Source organism: Rhinopithecus bieti, unplaced genomic scaffold (assembly GCF_001698545.2).
Source record: "Rhinopithecus bieti isolate Rb0 unplaced genomic scaffold, ASM169854v2 scaffold_81617, whole genome shotgun sequence".
In the NCBI taxonomy this organism is placed as follows: Eukaryota; Metazoa; Chordata; class Mammalia; order Primates; family Cercopithecidae; genus Rhinopithecus; species Rhinopithecus bieti.
Window position 1 is genome coordinate 113051 of NW_016841754.1, and position 23802 is coordinate 136852.

Here is a 23802-nt window from a genome sequence, read left to right on the forward strand (position 1 = left end):
AAAAAAAAAAAAAAAGCATTCAGTTTTATTCATTCACAAAGACATGGTTTGGAATTGGAACTTACATTTAAAAGGGAGCAAAGCATAAAATCTCGGAAAATTTGCAGCCTGACAATGTGACAGAAAAGAAAAAACAATTTTCTGAGGTGAAATTCAAGCCAGCTGCAGCAATTTGCAGAAATAATGAAGAGCCAAATGTTAACTGCCAAGACAATGGGGAAAATGTCTCCAGGGCATGTCAGAGGTCTTCATAGCAGCCCTTCCCATCACAAGCTGGGAGGCCTAGGAGAAAAAAATGGTTTCACGGGCCTTGCTGCTTTGTGCAGTCTCAGGACTTGGTACCCTGTGTCCCAGGTGTGGCTAAAAGGGGTCCATGTACGTCCCAGGCTGTTGCTTCAGAGGGTGCAAACCCCAAGCCTTGGTGGCTTACATGTGTTGTTGGGACTGCAGGTGCACAGCAGTCAAGAACTGAGGTTTGGAAACTTCCACCTATATTTCAGAGGATGTATGGAAATGCATAGATGTTCATGTAGAGGTGTGCTGCAGGGGTGGAGCCCTCATGGAGAACCTCTTTGCTAGGCAGTGCAGAAGGCAAATGTGGGGTGGGAGCTCCCACACAAAGTCTCCCGTGGGGCACTACCTAGTGGAGCTGTGAGAAGTGGGCCACCAGAATGGTAGATCCACTGACAGCTTGTACCATGTGCCTGGAAAAGCTGCAGACTCTCAATGCCAGCCTGTGAAAGCAGCCAGGAGGGAGATTGTACCCTGTAAAGCCACAGGGGCAAAGCCGTCCAACATCATGGAAACCAACCTCTTGCTTCAGTATGACCTGGATGTGAGATATGGAGTCAAAGGAGATCATTTTGGAGCTTTAAGATTTGACTGCACTACTGAATTTCGGACTTGCATGGGCCTGTAGTCCCTTTGTTTTGGCCAATTTCTCCCATTTGGCATGGGTGTATTTATAATGCTTGAACCACCACTGCATCTTGGAAGTAATTAACTTGCTTTTGCTTTTACAGGTTCATAGGCAGAAAGGACTTTCCTTGTCTCAGATGAGACTTTGGACTGTGGACTTATGTGTTAATGCTGAAATCTGGGGGACTATTGGGAAGGCATGATTGGTTTTGAAAGGTGAGGACATGAGATTTGGGAGGGGTCAGGGGCATAATAACATGGTTTGGCTGTGGCCCACCCAAATCTCATCTTGAATTGCAGTTCCCACAATTCCCATGTGTTGTGGGAGGGACCCTGTGGGAGGTAATTAAATTATGGGGGTGGTTACCCCCATGCTGCTGTTCTCATAATAGTGAGTGAGTCTCAAAAGATCTGACAGTTTTATAAAGAGCAGTTCCTCTGCACATGGTCTCTTGCCTGCCATCATTTAAGATGTGCCTTTGTTCCTTCTTGGCCTTCCACCACAATTGTGAGGCCTTCCTAGCCATGTGGAACTGTGAGTCAATTAAAACTCTTTCTTTTATAAATTACCCAGTCTTGGGTATGTCTTTATTAGACAGCATGAAAACAGACTAATACACTAATAAATACATTGAAAACTGAGGCCCTTTATTAAATTGATTCTAATTTAATACAAAATGCAAAGATAATTTTTTAAAAAATTAGTTAAATGCCCTCAGAATAGCAGATCTTTAACAGAATACTAAAACCTTCTCTAACCCCAAAGGCTTCTTACATTTACAAGGTTAATGAATCGTGATGGTGGTAAAAGAGAAGGTGAAAGGGAAAATGATACTCTAGGAAGAGAGAACAGCAAGAGTAAAATCATGACATCTCAAAATTGCATAGTTTATGCGGGTAATGTCAAGCTAATCCGGTATGTGACTACAATATAGGGTGCAGTAGGGAAATAGCTGAGGTTGGAAAAGTAGGGTAGAGTCATTTGGGGAAGGACTGTTCTGCTATACTCAAGAGTTGGACTTTATTCTAAAGGCAATAGGAAAGCTATTGGCTTTTAACCAATAGAGGGCTAGATCTCTTTTTGTTAATGCAAAGACAGCAGTTCAGTTATACCTTGGTATCCACTGGGAGACTGGTTCCAGGATTCCCACAAATACCAAAATCCATGGATGTTCAAGTCCCTTATATAAAAGGGCATGGCATTTGCCTATAGCATATGCACGTCCTCCCATCTACTTTAAATCATCTCTAGATTACTTATAATGCCTAATACAAAGTAAATGATGTGTAAATAGTTGTTATACTGTTTTTTATGTGTATTACTTTTTATTGTTGTATTTTAATTTTTTTCCCCAAATATTTTTTATCCATGGTTGGTTGAAGGATGTGGAGCCCATGGATACAGAAGGCAGACTGTATATAAGGTGAATTAGAAGAGTGAAAACTTAGAGGAAAGAAGGCCAAGAAGTCAAGTACACTAGCCTTAAACAGTACAAAAACAGTGAAAATGCTAACAGGAAGCTTTCTAATGACATTTAAAAAGTCAGGAAGGAATGGACTTCATGAATGGACAAATACAATGAATAAGAATTTCAAGCCCTGGTGAGTGAAATAGGTGGATACTGATGGCTTCAAAGCAAAGACTGGAGTTTTAATCACTCTAAGTGCAAAATGTTTTCTGAAATCCAGGTAGCAAGGTCTATTAAACAGCAAGAAATGTGTAGCTAGAATTCAGGGAAGTGAGATATAAATATAAGGAAAAAATATGATTTCTTTTGGTGATTTTGAAATGAGTCTCATTACCTTAGACTTATACCTGTTATCAAAGTAAACTTCTAATTGAGTGGTACCCATGTAAACTACGGGATGGCATTGTAATGTCAGGCTTAACTCTTAGTCAATTTAGATTATTATTTATCCACCTCAAAAACACAGAACTAAAATTTGTTGGAAAGCATATGACTTTATGTTTCATATACAGATAGGGATTAAAACATTAAAAATATATATATGCACATAACACACATATATATAAATTCACATTTCATTTGAAGTCAAGCCAAAATTTTAAAAGATACATTTATAAGACAAAAAAAATTGGGAGTTTACTACTAATGAAGGCCAGTAGTACCAATGATTATTAATAACTATAACTGGTATAACTTCACATTTATAAAGTCTCTCAAGTAAATGTTTTTATCTCTACAATCTGTCCATGAGGTAGGCTAGAGGTGGCAGTAACAACAATAGTATTAGAATAACATACATAAATTTAATATAATTTAGTTTCCTGTCTTCATGTCCCCCCAAATTTCTAGAATAAACTAGAGATCTTAGACGTTCTTATTTTGGAATTTATATTTAAAACTGTAACTTTCCTGGCATGAATAAACTAGATTAGAACACTACTGAATTTTCTAAAATTCTCTGAAACATGGAAAATATAGACCAAAGAAATTAAATACTGTTCCACTATGAAAGTATCCAATCTGGTCCAGACATATAAATTGGGTACCATAAATGCTTGCTAATTATAACACAAAGTTAAAATCCTAAGGAAATGTCCAATCCAATTATTATGTTCTTATAAGTCTGACCATGTATGAACCTAGTAAAACTTTCAAAGTGTTGGCATTAATTTTGCCTTTATAAACGGTTTTAAATCAAATTCCATTCCAAAGGACAAATACCCATCAAAGGTTCTTGGTTCTGAGATAATCCCCTGAATTTCAGTTTTTAGAAAACAAAGCATTACCTAGATATAGAATTTTAAATATTATTCTCATGTACCTAAAGGCTGAGCCTACAAGCTGAAAAGTCCTATGTTTTATAAAGACTGGAGCCTCAACATATTTCACAATCAGCCTCTTGCTTCTACATATTTTAGTTAAGTGTTGAAATGCATTTAAAAAATAAACAGGAAACAGGAATACTTACTTGAACCTGGCAGGTGAAAGAGGAGTAGGAGGAAACATTCCTGGTTCAAAAGAATCAAAGTAAGTCACTGTCCAAGAAAAGCTGCAACAGGAGAATCCAGCAGTTAGGGATATTATAAGTAGAGTCCAGAATCCTTAACAGGAAAAGAGGGGGGAAAAAAGTAAATTATTAACACCAAAACAATTTAAATTAAACCAGTATTCTCATGTTCATATCATGTATATTTCTCATCTTCGAAATTATATGGACCTGATATTATAACAGATTTGAACTTACTGCAAGCTAACTTATGTAGAAATAAGTATACATTACTAAGGCACAACTAGAAGTCATATCATTGAATATTTTAATTAAATGATAAATGTGAAAAAAAGGGTAAATTCAACAAGAACATAACATCTTCAGTTTTATGAAATTCAACTACAGAAAACATGGTTATAACATTTCACTAGACTCTTAAGATGTCTTGAGGCCAGAAAAGGTGGCTCATGCCTGCAATCACAATGCTTTGGGAGACTGAGGTGGGAGGATGGTTTGGGGCCAGGAGTTTTGAGGTTGCAATGTGCCTCAATTGCACCACGGCACTCCAGCCTGGGAAACAGAATGAAACCCTGTTTCAAAAAAGAAAAAGAGGTCACCAGATTTTTCATTTAATTTCATAAATCATACCTTGCTATCTTTATTATTTACAGTACTAAGTGATTCCCTTCATTCCACACCATGCACTTTCGAAACATGCCTCAATTTGGGGGTATCTCCTCTTTACAGTTTTCTTATGAACATCATAAACCTATTCTGATTCTTTAACCTTGCTCAGTATATGAACAACAGTTGCCTCCTGATTGACAAATGTGTGGGACCCTAGATTTTATTTGCACTGAGTTTGGAACTGTATTTTCTCACAGAAGTCAAGTCAAAAGAACAATAGTATAATGGACTTAAGGAAAAAGCGTGGAGAAGAAGAATAGGAGACATAAAGGAAAAAGAAAGGAGTAAGTTAAACGTTTTCAGATACTATTCATAACCCATTAATAATAATAAAAGAACAATGAATGTTCTTGTGGTTATAGGAAGACAGGAAATACTGATATTTAAGTGGCCAACTCCTTTTAGTAAGAAGTACAGTTTTATTTTGATGTCAAGTTTTCAAAAATTTTATAATTTAACTCACTTATTCATCCAGTCAATCTGTATTGAGGGGCTACTATGTGTTGGTTATTGTGCTAGGTGATGGGGATATAGCGGTGAGCAAAATAAAAAAGATAGCTGTCTTCATGAAGTAATTCTAGTGGGACAGAAATAAAACGTAAATAAATTAACGAGATAACTATATACTGTGATAACTATTTTGAATAAATAAGATGTTACCACTTTAAGGAGGTAACATCAGAATTCAAATTGAAAATGTGAGCATATTTTTCTTGGAAGAATAATAGTTAATTCTAAAATTCACATGAAATAATAAGCAAAAATAGAGACTACTCCAACCAGATATTGAAATATTATAGGAACTGAATACCTAAAACAGTGCGTACTGATACACAAACAGATGACAGGGCCGGGTGTGGTGGCTCATGCCTCTAATCCCAGCACTTTGGGAGGCCGAAGCAAGAGGATTACTTGAAGTCAAGAGTTTGAGACCAATCTGGCCAACATGGCAAAACCACCTCTACCAAAAATACAAAAATTAGCTGGGCATGGTGGTACATGACTGTAACCCCAGCTACTCGGGAGACTGAGGCAGGAGAATCACTTAAACCCAGAAGCAGAGGTTACAGTGAGCCGAGACAGCACCACTGCACTCCAGCCTGGGCGACACAGTGAGACTCTTTCTCAAAAACAAACAAACAAACAAACAAAACGAAGCAGAATACAAGATTTGCAAGAAGGCGGAGGAAGGCCCAAATAGATTAATAAAAAATGTTACTAATTCAACAGGGTGACCACTTACAAAAAGGTAAAGAAACTGGATCCATACCAGGTACCCTATACCAGACTAAATTATAAAATGTACCAAATAATCTAAATATAAAATTGTAGAGGGAATCCCTGGAAAAGTCATTTATAGCCTTGGAGGGATAAAGGCCTTTCTAACCATGATACAAAAATTCATGACCCATCTAAGACACAGAATTTCTACTATATACAGTCAGCTCTTCCTATCCACAAGTTCCATATCTGGAATTCAACCAACCTTGGATGAAAAGTATTTGGAAAAAAAAATAAAAGTAACAATACAACAATAAAAATAATGTCTATCAAAACCAATACAGTATAACAACTATTTACATAACATTTACATTATATTAGGTATTACAGAGAGTAAATGGGAGGATGTGCATAGGTCATACACAAATTATCCAATTTCATATAAAGGACTTGAGGATCCAGATTTTGTTATCCACCGGGAATAACAATTCCTGGAACCAATTCCTCACAGATATTCAGGGACAACTGTATACAGGTAAACACACATACTACGATATATGCATAGCAACATAAAATGTCAAATTGAATGACAAAAAATTTTTAAATAAAACATACCTTTGCAACTTACAGCACAAGGGAAAATTTCCTGTTAATACAAGTAATTCCTAGAAACCAATAAAAAAAAAAAGACCAGCAATCCAAAACCCAAAAAATATAAAAGTTAAATGCAATTGCAGAATAAAACTATAAATATTAAAACATGAACAGATGCTCAATTCAATACCATTAATAATCAGAGAAATTAGGTATCATTTTTTCATCATCAACTGACAAAAATCAAAAAGTTGGATAACATTCTCTGATGCTGAGTCTGTGAATAAACAGAAACTCTTCATGTGTGGCTGTTTTGGAGAGTAAATTGTTATAATTTCTATGGAGAGCAGTTTGGCAGTATCTGCTAAAATGATGCACGTATATGTTCTTTACTCCAGTAATTTTATATGTCTTTAGGACAACATATCTCTGTATAATATACAATTATACATATATATCTTTGTATATTATAATATACAAACCTCTATAAAATGACATATATACAAGATTGTTCTCTGTAGCTTTGTTTGTAATAACATAGATTGGAAACAACGTAAATAATCAGTAATGAAGGTAAAGAATTGTTTAAGTACATCCATACAATAGAATAATATGCAGCTAGAAAAATGAATGAGGAAGCTCTTTAAGTACTGACATGGAAAGATCCTGAAAATATACTGGTGAGCAAAACTGAAAGTTCAGAACAGTTCTCTGCATTTGTATAAATAAGGGGAAAATATGCATTATACACATACATATATGCATATGTTGTATATATGAAGAAATGTATATTGTACTTAGATATTTTAAAAACTTTCTGGAAGGATCTAAGAATTTAACATTGGTTCTCTGTGGAGGGAGGAAAGAGTGGTTGGGAGAAAAGAGTAAGCCTTTTCAGTCTATATTCTTCTATACTTTTTGAATTTTGACCCATATAACTATTCTACCTATTCAAAATAGAACTAAGTAAACTTGTAAAAAAATTTTCAGTCGGGTAGTCCTTTTTGAACAGAGGAGCAGCAGGGCGGTTGTATCAGAATCTTTGTGGACTCGTTTTAACTGTGTCTGTAAAACAGGTTTCTGAAGAGCGTGTTCCACGCCTCAAGAATACAGCAAGGGGCCGGGCGCGGTGGCTCAAGCCTGTAATCCCAGCACTTTGGGAGGCCGAGACGGGCGAATCACGAGGTCAGGAGATCGAGACCACCCTGGCTAACACGGTGAAACCCCGTCTCTACTAAAATACAAAAAACTAGCCGGGCGAGGTGGCGGGCGCCTGTAGTCCCAGCTACTTGGGAGGCTGAGGCAGGAGAATGGCGTAAACCCGGGAGGCAGAGCTTGCAGTGAGCTGAGATCTGGCCAGTGCACTCCAGCCTGGGGACAGAGCAAGACTCTGTCTCAAAAAAAAAAAAAAAAAAAAAGAATACAGCAATAGTTGAGAACACTAGCGGATGACTTATGAATTATCGTATTTCCCGACTACACAAAATTATCCACCAGTCTTATTTTAGCAAGAAGCAGGTAAAAAGTACATGCAGTGGCCTGGTTGCAAATCTTGTGAAGCTCAGTTAACAGACTGAAAAAACTGTTAAAGTACAGACTCAGAAGAATTACTAATGGCAAGTGTGGTAAATTATTTCTCTTGATAGTTCCCTCCTCCCCCTCCCACCTGTTAAAGAGCTAATGGGCTCTGTGTTCATTACCCCAGAAGAGGGATATGGCAAAGCAGAAAGAAGAAATAGCCTGTTTTCCTAATTCCACATTGCACAATATTTACGGAAACTAGTGTACAGATATAATCAGGGATGGGGTGTAGATAAACAGAAAATGTCTTGAATGCACAGCAAAGACAATGAGTTGATTGGAGTACAGATAACACGTTTGTGGGGAACAGGGAAAAAGAGAGTGAGGGGCTTACCAACCAGTGAGAAAGATTTCCTTAGTTTAAATAAAGTATGTTGTATGCATGTTTGCACTTATGTGTGTCAATGGGGAAAGGGAGTAGTGCTACAGGGGCTTCCTAAGCATCTAGAAAAGTCCACGCAAAACCATACATAGAGCATAGCTGTGTACAGTATCTCGGTAGGTAAGTACAGAGCCACGCCTACGGAAGCCTCTGCCCTAAGCCTGGCATAGAAACACCACATGGTCATGCGGCTGGAAGTTGCTACATCTGAAAGACCATCCTGACCACAATAAAAGATATTTCAATAGTCACTTTAGCAAATGTCTTGAGGATTAGTCTGGACCTTCACCCCAATATCCTGGCACAGTATCCACCTCTAGCACCTCAACCCAAGCTGGAATTGGGAGAACACAACCTTAGAATCATCTTCCTACCAACCCATCAGGATAGAGGGTCAAAAAAAAATTGTAAGATTTAGTCTACAACTACAACTTATGGGTTGCTATATTGCCAAATAGCTCTTATTTGCTATTATTTAGATAACTATGTCTAAAGAGGGGAGAAAATAATTGACAAGTCTAAAGAGGGGAGAAAATAATTGACAAGTTTACTCAAAATTTAACATACTTCTCCAGAACAAAGATGGTAGTTAAGAAAAATAAAGTGTTTTGGGACTGCTATAGAATGATGAAACTTCTAGGTAAGTGAGGAAAGACACAAAGTGGCATAATCAAATGTGAGGCTTTCTAAAGCCTGTTAAACTTTTTCACCTGAGTGCTTTAATAGGGTACCTGTCAAATTTAACACAAGAATATTCGTTTTTCCAAAATTACTATTCCACAATCTAAGTACTTACTTCGCATTGAGCATTTTAATTATTTTATGTTCATTTTAAACTAATCAAAAGCCACATTATGGGTAAGTCAGGTCACAATGATGGGGTAAAAAAAGTACATTGCAACATTGTGGTCTAGAAGTGTTTATGATTCGGGCAATTACCCAATTCATCTGCAAATAAGCAGAAAAGCCACAGAAATTGGTAACTCCCAACAACTAAATTTGTTACAAGCCAGTACCTGCAAAATCCTCATGCTAAAATGTTGACGTTTTATAAACTCATTTTAGAAAGAATTCACAACTTTAAAAGGATATAAAATGAAAGTGTATTAAATGAAATTCTTCCTTCCTCAGTTTGCCAATTTCACTCCTAAAAGTGATCAAGAGTCTGTTGTGCATCTTTCCAAAAATTATATACATATCTAGGTAATATAGATACATATATGGAGCTAGTTATATATAAAACATATATATATATTCTCAGTTTATTTTCCACAAGTGGGATTCTCACCAGAAAAATGGTTCTGCATTTTGCTTTTTTCACATATTCTGGAGACCTTTTGTATCAGTACCCATAGCCACAGTACTGTTGTATATTTTTATTCTAGTTTTTCTCTATTACAAACAATACAAGAGGAACATTCTTGTATTTAGGGGTACAGTTGTATAAGGAGATAGATGTTACAAATTTCCAGAAGAACTGCTGCCAAACGTTGCAGGCTTTTAAAGAAATACACACATCCTTTGTTCTTCTCTACAGCTCAATATTCATCAGTTGATGAAATGATGTGTGCGCATATATATACCTGTTTAGATATATGTGTATATACAGATAAACATATACCTCTTTAGACATAGTCATCTAAATAACAGCAAATACATATATGTATACACATAAACATAATATATACACACACACACACATATATACATATAGACGGAGTCTGGCTCTGTCCCCCAGGCTGGAGCGCAGTGGCGTGACGTCGGCTCACTGCAACCTTGGCCTCCCAGGTTCAAGCAATTATCTGGCTCAGCCTGCCAAGTAGATGGGATTACAGGCGCCTGCCAACACACCTGGCTAATTTTTGTGTTTTAATAGAGACGAGGTTTCATCATCTTGACCAGGCTGGTCTTGAACTCCTGACTTCGTGTTCCACCCGCCTTGGCCTCTCAAAGTCCTGGGATTACAGGTGTGAGCCACTGCACTCGGCCGAAGTGATGTATATTAATTTTTATTTTTTTTTGAGAAGGAATCTCGCTCTGTTGCCAGGCTGAGTGCAGTGCTGCGATCTCGGCTCACTGCAACCTCCACCTCCCAGGTTCAAGTGGTTCTCCTGCCTCAATCTACAGAGTAGCTGGAACTAAGGTGCGAGCCACCACACTCAGCTAATTTTTGTATTTTTAGTAGAGACGAGGTTTCACCATGTTGGCCAGGCTGATCTTGATCTCTTGACCTCATGATCTGCCTGCCTTGGGCTCCCAAAGTTTTGGGATTACAGGCATGAGCTACTGCATCTGGCCAATGAAATGATGTATGTTAATCTTTTCCATTAATAGAAACCTCTTAGGCTGTTCTCACCCAAAGCAAAAACAGGGATGGGTACGAATTTCCTATCCCAATCCCTTTGTGGTAATTTTATACACACTTATCTAAGGGTATATTTGTTTTGGCTTATTTTTCAAAATAAGCTATTCTAGTTTCAGGGAATAGTTACTCCTCTAAAAATATGCTGGCAACTTTATTTCTATAAAACCTTCCAGCAAAAAAGGCTGTTATATGCTCTAAATATTTTCATTTTGTTTAACAGTTTAAGCTTACAGGGATGAGGCAACCTTCAAGAAGTTTTATGAAGTTAGATGCAGAGGCACCAACTTACACATATTATATATAATCAGAATACACCAGAAAAAAAAAACAAAAAAAACTCTTATGGTTCCTATACTAGGGAAAGGTTTCTTATTAAAGAAGTGTTAGGCAATCAGTTGCACATACTTCATAAAACTTCATAACAATGGGATTAAATGTGACTGTATACTAGTAATTCCCAGGTCCTGTGAAAGAGCTTCTGACATTTGAAATATTTCAATAAACTGGTATATCTATATTATGAAATACAATGCAGTCATGAAGAAAATGAGGTAGATCAATGTATACTGATACAGAATATACTCCCAAAGGCATTTTAACAAGGCTGCAAAATATACATGATTCCAATTATATTTTTTCTCTAACAGTGAAAACAACATGTATTTTAAGTGACTATACATATGTAAATAAACAGAAAACATGTAAAAGGCACACAGGTAGATTGGTGAAAGCCTTTGCTCTAATTGTTGGAATTTTTCCTAGTGAGATTAAATTACTTATATAATACATTTTATGATACTAAAAATGAAAATACAATACAATCATGCACTGTTTCATGACAGGGATATGTTCTGAGAAATGCACCATTAGGTGATTTTGTCATTGGTCGTACATCGTAAGAGTGTACTTACAAAAACCTAGGTGTACAGCCTACTACACACCTATAAGCTAAAAGTTATAGTCTATTATTCCAATGCTACAAACCTGTGTGGCATGTTACTATACCAAATACTGCAGGCAACTGTAACACAACAATTAGTATTTGTGTATCTAAACATATTTAAATATAGAAAAGGTACAGTAAAAATACTGTATAAAATATGGTACACCTGTATAGGGAACTTACATGGATGGAGCTTACAGGACAGGGAGTTGCTCCGGGTCCATCAGTGAACAAGTGACTGATGAGTGAAGGTGAAGGCCAACGACAGTACTGTCCACTACTACAGACTTTATAAAACATTGTACACTTAGGCTACACTCAGTTTATTTAAACATTTTTCCCTCTTCATTAATAAATTAACCTTAGCTTACTATAACTTTACTTTATAAACTTTAAAATTTAACTTTTTTACCCTTTTCTACTAACAGTTTAAAACAAAAGCACACTGTACAGCTGTGCAAAATGTTTTCTTTATACCATTCCTCTGTAAGCTTCTATTTTAATTTTTTAATTTTAAACTTCTTTGTTGAAATCTAAGACACATACACATTAGCCTAGGCCTACACAGGGTCAAGATCATCAGTATCACCGTTTTTCACTGTCACATCTTTTTCCACCGAAAGGTCTTCAAGGACAACAACATGCATGAAACTGTCATCTCCTATGATAACAATGCCTTCTTCTGGGTAACTTCTGAAGGACCTGCCTGAGGCTGTTTTACAGTTAACTTTTTTTAAGCAGAAGGAATATACTCTAAAACAATAAAAAGCATAGTAAATACATAAACCAGTAACATAATTGTTTATCAAGTATTATGTACTATACAAAATTGTGTGTGTTTTTTTTTTTATGACTGGAAGGTTATATAAAACCAGATTGGTAATAGGTTGGTTTATACCAGCATCAAAACCAACATGTGAGTAATATAGTGTACTACCAAGTTAGGACAGCTGCAATGCCACTAAATAGGAATTTTCAGCTCCACTGTAATTTTTTTTTTTTTGACACGGAGTCTCGCTCTGTCACCCAGGCTGGAGTGCAGTGGCCAGATCTCAGCTCACTGCAAGCTCCGCCTCCCGGATTCACGCCATTCTCCTGCCTCAGCCTCCCAAGTAGCTGGGACTACAGGCGCCCGCCACCTCGCCCGGCTAGCTTTTGTATTTTTTTTTAGTAGAGACGGGGTTTCACCGTGTTAGCCAGGATGGTCTCGATCTCCTGACCTCGTGATTCGCCCGTCTCGGCCTCCCAAAGTGCTGGGATTACAGGCTTGAGCCACCGCGCCCGGCCGCTCCACTGTAATCTTATGGGACCACCATCATACAGGCATCTATGCAGACCACTGTTGACCAAAATGGTATGTTATATGGCTGTACTTAGGTAACTTTAAAAGTTGTAAAAACTATTACCAGTTGGCTACTAATAAAACTTAGATGTATGATATGCATGAAACTAACCAACAACTTTTAGATGTTTATGTAAGCAAATGTTTTCAACTTTATTAGATTCTATAGTTTTCTAACTTGAGAGGATGACCATTATTTTAAATAATTTGGTATCCTCACTAAATCACATTCTGTAGATAGCTCAAGTCTTTAAATCCCTAGAGCAAAATGTCTCTCTACATGTAAAGGCACAAGTGCAGGAGCAGAGCAAAGTGGTCTCCCCTCTCCTGCCAACGCAACATGAGCACAGTGGGTACACAGAGTGCATAGTAGCTGTAGTAGTTACCCTGGTTAAGGCCTTCACCCAATCACCTGACCACCTGCAACCCAGCCTGTAGCATTTCTACTCTTCCTGTTGAAAAAGATGAGGAAGGTGACCCTCTGAGAGATGAAGTGACTGAAATTTGAAAAATAAATAACACCTGTAGTTCCCAATGCTGGTAAATCATTAGATTCACATGGGAAAGTTAAAAAACAAACAACAACAACAAAAAACCCCAACACTTTTATTACAGGTTTTTTCAAACACAGAAAAAAAGTTGAGAGAAGTATATGATAAAACTCATATGCCTGTCATCCAGCTTTAAACAATTAACTCATGGGAAATCCTGTTAAATTTATATTCTCCTCTGAAGCTTGTAATCTTCAGTATAACAGGGAAAACACTCATCACTATTTTTATTTACCATATAAGTCCAACAAGGCTTTTTTATTTCCTTTATTTTCATGACACTTGAAGAATAATTTAGAGAGCAAAAGACAGCGGGAAAAAAACTTTGTTAAAATTTTCGTAAGAAACACAGCAAATCCGAATTTCAATTCCCCGTTTCCCTAAAGTTACATACACCAAAAATGGGCATGACCTGAGTACAAATAATTGCTTACTAACCCCATGTATGAATCTACAACATATCCACCTTGTAAATACCACTTCCAGATTTCAGATACATCTCAAATTGGTTACAGCTTGTCATTATTCCTGCTTTTTTCTTTTTGCATCACCAAAACACAATGTTTGAAGGAATGTTTAAGCCTTTCATGGCTTATTTTGATGAAAAGAGGACAACAATCTTCTTTGCTCCATAATTTGTAACACATTTTCATTTTTAGATTACAAACAATTCAAATGGTCAACCCAATAATTTCTTTTTTGCATTTTTTTCCAAATCACTTTTGCATACACATCTGCCCTTAGCATCTGTCCACTTAGAAACAGTATCAAATAAATTAGGATGCAGACCTCATAAAATATGAAAAAAATACTGGCATATATCCTTTTAGCAAAAAGGGACGGTGTGTGTTGTTCTTGCCTGAAGTCCTTTCCACTGAATGACTAACTGGATGAGAATACTATATTCTTCTGAAAAGAGCCAGATAGTAAATATTTTCGGCTTTGCAAGCCATAGGTCTTTGTCATAACTACGCAACTATGCTGCTGTAGAGGAAAGTAGTCATAGAAAATAGATACAGCAATAAGCAAGGTAGTACTACAGTAAGAATTAAGAAACATGTAGGCTTGTGCTACAGTAAGACTTAAAGTCTTAGGAAAGTCTTACTGGAATCCTAATTCCATCGTAATTATTTTATTATTTTGAGCATACTTGAGAATTGAAGAGTAATATTAAAATAATTCCTAAAATAATGAAATAGGAGAATGTTTTGAGAAAGAGCAATATGTGACCACTAAAATCCCAAAATGTATTTTAAATTTACAAAAGTGTCCAATAAACCAATGTGGTAATTTCAAGATCAAATAAACTTCATGAGAAATATAGCTCAGTTTTCTTTATTCTTTTGAAGTTCCCTAAGAAAGAGTAAGTCATGAAATTTCAATCCTTACAAACAGAACTGCTCGACATAATTCAGAAATGAAAAATGGTCCAGTGAGTCCTGATTGTACAGCATACACTGACACATACTGCCAATTAAGTGACTTTGATTCAGTAGATAATTATGGGGTGTGAGATTTTGCAAAAGCAAAAAAAATCTCCAGGGTCTTTTTGTTGTTTTTTTTTAATGCCAGGTTTGGGAACTACTAGGCCAGTGGTTCTCAAAGGATATATAGCCCCCTAAGTAGCAGCATCAGCAACACCTCAAAACTTGTCAGAGATGAAAATTCTTGGACTCCATCTCACACTACTGAGTCAGATATTCTGCACCATGTGAAGAGCAGCAAAATTTATCTGTCAGGTGATTCTGATGCCAGCTAACTTTTGACTTCATTAGCCTAAGACAGGTCCCTCCCAACCACCAAAGTTGGACTAGGGAGTACCACACGATGTCAATCAAATTTATTGAGATTTAAGGGTCCTAATGTCTGGTTCTTATTACTGCTTTTGTGTGTTAAGAAGAGTCCTGTAATGATTTCATGACTAATAATTTAGCTGCACATGGCTAATTCTTGCTGATAACCCATTCTTTTTCTGCCTTGCTATACTACTTAGACTATCTATGGCATAAAAATTATAACATATACTTCCTTGAGTTTTGGTTTAGAAGAAAATAACATTGATGGATACAGTGTAGTTGAGAATACTAGAGGAAATAACACACAAATTAATGGTTTTTGGCATATTGTAAAAGTGCAATAAATGGTGTTATTGTTAATTATTGAAACATACTATTCTCTAAACTTAAATTTGTGCTTTCCCTTCATCAAAGTTTTCTCATTGCAAGTTACACTTACACATTGTAGAAAATAAAATAATAAAACAACCAATCAATTTGGAAACCCAGATAAACTAACATTTTGATTATATCCTTCCAGTCCTTTTTTGCTTTTTTTTTTTGCTTTTTTTTTTTTGGTCTCAGTCATTATTTCTTAAATAATACAAATACATAATACAATTTTACAAAAATTGTGCTACAGAATAGGATATTTGTGACTTTCTAGATGAAATATTAGAGCTACCCCACCCAGCCGCAGATAGCACTCTAACAAATTTCCTTAATAGAGTATAGGTTCAAATAATAAAGTCCACACACTGGCTAAAAAGTTCAAGTTCAGAGTTTCAATCAATTTTCATTGTAAGGATGAAACTGAGTTTTACTTAACCTGTATCTTTTTAAGAGAATGGGCCACCTCCAATACATCCTCTCTTGGACATTTTTTAACACTTCTAACGTTCTGTATCATGATATCATGATGGCCGAAACAAAATCTACAGGTGCTTTTTAAAAAGCAAGTCCCTAAGTGATTGTTACCCACACCAAAATGAGAATTGTGCTGCTATAATCTGTTCTTACTGAGTGCTATGCCAACGTTGGACTAGGATTAAATTGCAATTAAATTCTACAGTGTACAAAATTTTTATCAGTCTGTCTAGAAATAGAGAACTCTTTCATGGTAGAGCAGTTACTGTGCTCACATTGCTTTTTCTAAAAACCAAACTACTTTCAAAAAAAGAATTGAGGCAATTTGCAGTAAATTTTAAACATGAGTCATGGAAATATTACGATAACAGCATGTATAGGCAATAATAAGTATGCCATAAAATAAAGAGCAATATACAAAACAATCAAACATCAATTACATTTGGCTATGAGGTTCCTAATAAACAGGGCAAAATAAGTAGTGAAATATAATAAAATCATTATCATCTGATAAAAGGCTGCACGGTACTTTTCCCAAAAGTAATGGATGACTTCAACAACATTTTCTTATTAAATATTTCAAATTGTTTCTTCAAGTGAAAACTTTCTTATTAACTGTAAAAAGGATATAACTTCATAGGCATCTCCTCAGCAGTAAACTAATAAGGCAATTTTTCTTGATATCTAAGTTAATTAACTCAGTGTCGATTTAGATGGAAGTCAAGTTTGAGAGAACCATCCTACCTTTTCAGCTATCAATTATCTCAAGAGGGGTTTTAACCAGAGGACAGTAGTCAATTCAAAACATTCTGTAAATAGGCTAACTTGTATTTTTCTTGAAAACAGTAGAGAATTGCAGCTTAGAAAAAAAGCAGGTGTTACTACAATCACCTCCATCTTTTGTTTTCTTTTGAGTCGGAGTCTTGCTCTGTCTCAGAGGATAGAATGCAGTGGCACGATCTTGCCTCACTGCAACCTCCACCTCCCCAGTTTAAGTGGTTCTCCTGCCTCAGCCTCCCGAGTAGCTGGGATTACAGGCCTGTGCCACCATGCTCAGCTAATTTTTTTTGGTATTTTTAGTAGAGGCGGGGTTTCACCATGTTGTCCGGGCAGGTCTCCAACTCCTGACCTCAAGTGATCTACGTGCCTCGGCCTCCCAAAGTGTTGGGATTACAGGTGTGAGCCACCGCACCCGGCCAATCACCTCAATCTTATAAGAGCTTAATCATCTTGGCCCTGTTTCACTGAAACAGATTTTTAAGAATCCCTCTTCTGGTAGAGACGACTATTCTCTATCCACATGTTATAATACATACATCTGCTATAACTATTCTTTAAAATTAACCCCCAGGAAACTGATCGAATTAGCCCATTAAATGATATTAACTATTTTTATTCTCCATCTGACCACTGGAACACCGGCTCAAAATAATGAGCTTTGTTTTGGCATAGCTGTTGGGTTTTTTTTCCACCATAAAGATACAACACTTTCTGCTCATTCCTGACTCTTGATAGTAAATTCATGCCATTAGCAAAATCTTAATGATTTTCCTATTTGCTGTAAAAATATTAACTATCTATCATGCATACCTAAAAGCAATATGGGATTATTTAATCCTAAGTGGAAGAGGAAGCAGGACCATGGTCAAAAGACCTATCACATTCCTTTTGATATATGAGCAAGCCATTCCTTCAGATAATAACTGTCACTCGTTCTATTCCTAAATGAGAAATCAGGACAACTTTTAAACAGCAAAAGGTTTAGAATTCATGCCTAGTTCATGAGATTCTGTTTCCACTGCATCAAGAGGTGACAGATCAATAAAAGCTCTGAGAAGCCTAACAATCTTGGCTTATTTTCAGAAATAAAACAGTGTAAAAACGTACACTGATAAAATGAGTAACTAGAAAGTATGTTTTCTCATGCAAGAAGTTGACATGAACAGACAAAAGTTTCCATGCAATATCTAGGGAACCAACTTCTTTGCCATTTGAAAATAAAGGGTTCATGTTTCTTTCCCCTTCTGCCAAAATAAGGTACACTATACTTAGTGTCACCGTAAGGGTGATTAGCCATAAAGTGGTAGATTAGAGGGTTTAGGAAAGATTGGGAGAGGGGAGGACATGTGTCATAGTATTTCAACCACCTATCTACAGTGACCAAATCAAATGATTTAATTTACAGTGATCATATCAAATGACTTACTTGATTCATTTGATCGAATGTAGAGTGATTAAGTTTGATCTCCCCTCCCCAATTTAGAGTGATCAAAGCAAATTGGAGTAAAACATGCTGGACAGGTAAAGTTTTTAACTCTTCAGAGTCATTTTGGTGGAGAGAAATATAGAATAACCTTTTTCTCTGGAAACCTGTGAACTACAGCATTCTACAGACACTGCAGAAACTGAGGTCTGACTCAACCTGTGCAACGATGGTCAATGCTTAAAAAAAGTTGCACATAAAAATATTGGAACTTAAATTTCTCCTGAAGCCTACGTAAGACATTATTTACCTTCGCTAAGTTAGTGAAGAAGTTCTTTTGTTTTTAAATTCCTGAGAAGAGTTGTGGGAAGCCTCTTCCAGAAGGTAATTAGAAAATGTTAAATATTCTTTGGACCTGAGTCACATGCAGTTGTGTTAAAAATGTATTACTAGTGTGTGTGGTATATACACACACCAGCACCCGTGAAAAAATTATTATTGTTTTAGACAGGGTCTCACTCTGTCACCCAGGCTGGAGTGCAGTGTAACAATCACGGTTCACTGCAGCCTTGAACTTTCCAGTTTAAGTGATCTTCCCACATCAGCCTCCCAAGTAGCTGGGACTATAAGCATGAGTGGACTTAAACCACACCTGCTAATTTTATTTTTTGTAGAGACAGGGTCTCACTATGTTGCCCAGACTGGTCTCGAACTCCTGGGCTCAAGTGATTCTACTGCCTCAGTTTCCCAAAGTGTTGGGATTACAGATGTGAGCCACTGCACCTGGTCCCATTAAAAAATTATAGCAAATATACCATATATGTATACACGTACTTCACATACATAAAGGAAATCTAGTAACATTTATCACCAACATATGCAAATGAAAAACATAAGACTGAATGACTGCACATAGAAATATATTAAGTATTTTATCCCAAATTTAGTTCAAACATGATCTGGAAACACAAAAATGAACTCAAAACCAAGGCAAGCGACAATTAATTCCATACCTAATAATCCAGTGTCTACAACATCTTCATTTTTCAAATTGTCAGCATGCAACTCTGCAAATACAAAGAGGGACTTAGGTAGGAAAGTAGTATTGCAATTTGAAAAGTACCTCAAGGGCTGTGAAGGCATTGTGGAGCTGTGGAAAGTGCTCTGGAGTCACAAAGAACTGGGTTCAAATTCTGATTCAATTTACCAACTATATGACCTTCAGCAAGCAAGTGAACGTGTTGACCATTAAGAGAGCCAACAGCCATATACTGTACATAGAATGAGAGTACTGTTTTTCCCCAAGGTAGTTGTAAATATTAAAGGGCACACTAGGCGAAGTTTAGTTCCTTTCTCCATTCTTCAAAATAAGCACAGTACAATGTCTTCTGCAATGGAATTCCACTTATCATGGTTTTGTGACTTTATGATACAAAGGCAATGTCTCCGAGCAAAAGAGAAACAAACCACCTAGGAGACAAAACTATCAGGATTGCAAAAAAGGGTAAAAAAGGGGGGAGGGGAATGATAAAGAAATGAAACATTGGCAGTCAACCATTTAAGACTGACAGTTTGCATTTTATGCACATTCACAGTTTACTATTTTATGAAGAGGTAAAACCTACATCAACTGGCCAATGTGTCTTCTGTATGAAAATCAAGCATTGTAAGGTTTTAGATGCCATGCCATCTGCAGCCCACTAAACTCTGGGAAGCAATGAAGACAAATAAAAACCAGAGTTAAATAAATTTAATTATATTTAATGAAGCACAAAAATAACACTTCATTGACAATGTTTTGGGTGCTTTTCATACAAGAAAGTTCTTTTGTTTTTTTTTTCAGTAACTTGGCAAACGTCACAAACTAGTAAGAATGGAAATTTAAACTTAACTCTGCTTCTTTCCACTATAATATATACTAGCCAACTAAACTATACAACCGTATGCCTTGCAATAAACTTTCAACTGGCCAGTATTTCAACTTTTATTATTTTCCTCTAATAAAATTATCAGAGGAAGAGTGGACTATACTTCCTGCAATAGAACTCTGTGCACTACACCTGGACACAAACTTAAAAACTGAGAGGCTAATTATTTTACCTATAAAAGTAGAAATTTGGACTATGCGATAAAAATCTTTGTCCCTCAGGATTCTGTGTAGAGGAATTGGTGGACAGCACATCTTTATTTGTGGATGCAGGCCACTGAACATAGCCTATTTTAATTATATGCACTTTTCACAGTCTCCTTTTAATAGTGGGTGTTTCGCCTTTTGTTTAATCTTGACAATATTTCATCCTCCGTGTTTAAGGACTTGAAGATATTTCTTCAAGAGTACCCATTTAATCAAAAGATCCTTTTAAAAAATGGGTCTCCTGATCACGGATCAGGACGCTCCACTTACAAAAGGGCTGGAAAGCAAAGTCAGATGCAAATGAGGACTCTGGGTGAAAGCAGCTGCCACCCCGCGGGCTTAGGCAGCACGGAGGAAAGGGAGAATGGTGGGGGCAAGAGCCACACCCTGACTCCACTTTACTCTGGACAGACTTTCAAGGACTTGGCTTCAATACCTTTAACGATCAAGTAGGCGATGGCGAGGAGGAAGGCGAGAAGGATGGCGAAGAGCAGCGAGCAGAGAATAGAAAGGACCTGGACCGGCCACCGCCGAGGCTGGGTTCTGCTGCCCGCGGCCGCAGGAAAGATACCATTGCGCTTATCTGGCAGGACAGGCGACCCGTCCCCGTCCGGCAGGAGCAGCGAGCCCTTTCTGGGCTCTGACCACGCCCCAGCCGAGAACTCCGCCCGCAGGTCGCGGGCCACTTGGTCGCATCCCTCCTCCTCGTCGACTTCGCCTTCACCCCAACTGTCCCCCTGAATAAAGGAGGAATACGTTGGCCCAGCCACAGGGCCCGGGGTGCCGGGACGGCGGCGCCGCAGAGCCGACCGCCACCCGCTCTCCGCTAACGACATGGCGCGAAACACAGCGAAACCCGCGGAGTACGAGCTTCTCCCACCTGCCCCGCCCCGGGTCCGCAAGAGCCAATCCACGGCCGTGGCCGCTACCACCATGCCTCAGAACCCAGGGGTGAACCACGGCGAGCAAGGGTGGGCGGCGGGTTGCAAAGGAAATCGTAGGGCCGGAGGAGAGGTGGGATGCGCTTGGACCAGAGCTCAACCCCAGGGCTGTAGCCGGAAGGGGGAGCAGGAAAGCGTGCAGCGAGCAGTGGGCGGAGGCCGAAGGCGGCCGAGTATCCACTCCCTGCGGCGCTTCATCGCTGCCGAAGACCTCCACCACCGCCGCGTCACCAACGGGAGCGCCCGACCCGACAGCCTCAAAGACGCATCTTTTGGACACCGGGTCCTAGCGCCCGCTCGCGCCTTGCGACACATTCCCGAAACTATTTGCCTTCTCTCTTCTTCCCCTCTACGCTCACACTCTGCTTCAGGTTCCCCCATTACGGAAGGGCAGCTCTCTGCCTGGTGCTCTCGCGGTGCCTTAACTGCTCACCCCATCTCCCTTTAGTGTGGTTCTCCCCACCCGTATCACAACTTCCCTCGCGCTACTCGACACGCCTCCTTCCTCCTCCGCCCAGGCGCGCGCTCTCCACCTGGTGCGTACCGAGCTCGAACCCGCTCCTCGGAACCCCTCCTTTCGCCTTCCCCGCCCCCTCCCCTCCGCCTCGAGCACCGCGCGCGCGCATTCAGCCCCAGCCACCGCTAACACTAGAGACTGCTTACCCCCGCCCCCTCCACCCTACCCCTGGCGGCCTCAGGTTTGTGGGGCGTACGTAACTCGGGCGGGGAGGGGGAAGGTGGCAGACCCCACTGCCCCACCCCTACGGGGTGAGGCGGTCTAAGCTCGGGAAGCTGGGACACGGTTGTCTTCCCTTCCCCTGGGGAAGTTGGTAGAGTTTTCCCGACGGAGGACTCGGCGCAGAAACTTCCTCCGTCCTCCCCCCCGCCCCATGCAGGCGACGCCGAGCGAGGCTGAGGCTGCGGGCGAATCGCCGCAGAGTTGCGTGTCGGCCGCGCATTCTGATTGGACAGCGGGGAAGCCCGTCAGCCTGTTGGCCTCGCTGATCCCGCCCCGTAGCGCAGGGCAGCCTTTAACCTTTAGCCCCAGTGGGCGCCAGCCACTCAGATCGCTTCTTGTTGGTATGTGTAGCGGCAGTGGCCGCCGGCGGAGCAGTCTGAGCCCGACGATGAGGCCGGGGACGGGAGCTGAACGTGGAGGCCTCATGGTGAGTGAAATGGAGAGCCATCCTCCCTCGCAGGGTCCTGGGGACGGGGAGCGGAGATTGTCCGGCTCAAGCCTCTGCTCCGGCTCTTGGGTCTCTGCTGACGGCTTCCTGAGGAGACGGCCCTCGGTAAGGGATCAGTGGGGCAGTGGGAAGGCGGCACAATGAAAAACGGAGTGAGAGAAACAGGAAGCTTTCTCCGAAAGGAGAAGAAGATAAGAGTGGACGAAGGAAGAACTTGAGATGGTGGGATATGTTCTGAGGGAGAGAAGTGGAGGGTGGGGATGCACAAAGAGAAGGATGTGAGACCCTGGAAGTACCCCGCAGGGCTTGGCCTAGACAGATGCGTGGTGAAGGTGCTGGCTCTTGGGCGGGGTGAGCGTCTTGGAGCTTTAGGCCCGATTTAGCTGGGAGGGGGAGGGAGGGGCTTGATTCCGTAAGACTTTAACAGCGGCTGCCAAAATTTGTTTTCATTACTCGTGGGGGTCGTCTGCATGGGGAACTGTTAGGACAATTGGCAGGAGATAATTAGCTGGTTTTAATTTAAAACATGGAACAATGGACTCATCGGTAAAGAAAGTAGTTGTCTTTTTAAATTGCGTTAAAAGGGATGAAATAGTTGTTTGCGTTTAGTGTCCGTGAGTGACAGAACCTCAGTCTTTGAAAATGTATTTTTGGCAGAAGGAATTTTACCTGTCTTAAAAGTTATGTTAGGAAATAAGTTTGTTAGGAGTGAATTGTCCCTGGGTGGCACTACTGTTTGTGTTTTATAAGACTGACTTTCACTTGAGTTAATATGATAGAGCATTTTAAAGTTTAAAATCAGTAGTGTTATAAAATAACAATAGCTGGCTATTTTTTATGTGTGCATGAAATAAGAGAATTGTTGTTTTCACTGTAACAGTTTTAAGATTAGTATTCAATGTGTATCCTCCAAGCTTGGCAAGCCAGTTAGTAGCTGATTAAGTCAATGCCAAAAAAAAGAGAAAACTTATGATCCAGCTGTCTAGTAATCATCTTAACTTTTCCCGTTTTGTTGCGGAATTTGCAAGCTCGTTTTAAATACTAGCAGAATGCATTTTGTTTAAAACAAGGTGTAGATTAATCCAGTGATGTTATTATACATAAGCTTAATATTAGGTTGCTTCAGATAACTGATTTGTTGAAATGAGATTTT

The 23802-nt window shown here is 39.0% G+C and overlaps 2 protein-coding genes across 2 annotated transcripts in view; one reads left to right on the forward strand and one right to left on the reverse strand.

Moving 5' to 3' along the window:
• ARL6IP6 (ARF like GTPase 6 interacting protein 6) overlaps positions 1-22098 on the reverse strand; it is a 45655-nt gene extending 23557 nt beyond the window's left edge. Inside the window, exons 1-3 of the mRNA XM_017866071.1 lie at positions 20958-22098; positions 19401-19454; positions 3856-3988 (exon numbers count right to left, since the gene is read on the reverse strand). Coding sequence (XP_017721560.1) covers positions 3856-3988; positions 19401-19454; positions 20958-21456 — 686 coding nt within the window. The 5' untranslated portion in view covers positions 21457-22098. The remainder of the gene's footprint in view (positions 1-3855; positions 3989-19400; positions 19455-20957) is intronic.
• A 226-nt stretch (positions 22099-22324) lies between these two features.
• Positions 22325-23802, forward strand: part of PRPF40A (pre-mRNA processing factor 40A) — a 65735-nt gene continuing 64257 nt past the window's right edge. Inside the window, 1 exon segment of the mRNA XM_017866067.1 lies at positions 22325-22628. Coding sequence (XP_017721556.1) covers positions 22353-22628 — 276 coding nt within the window. The 5' untranslated portion in view covers positions 22325-22352.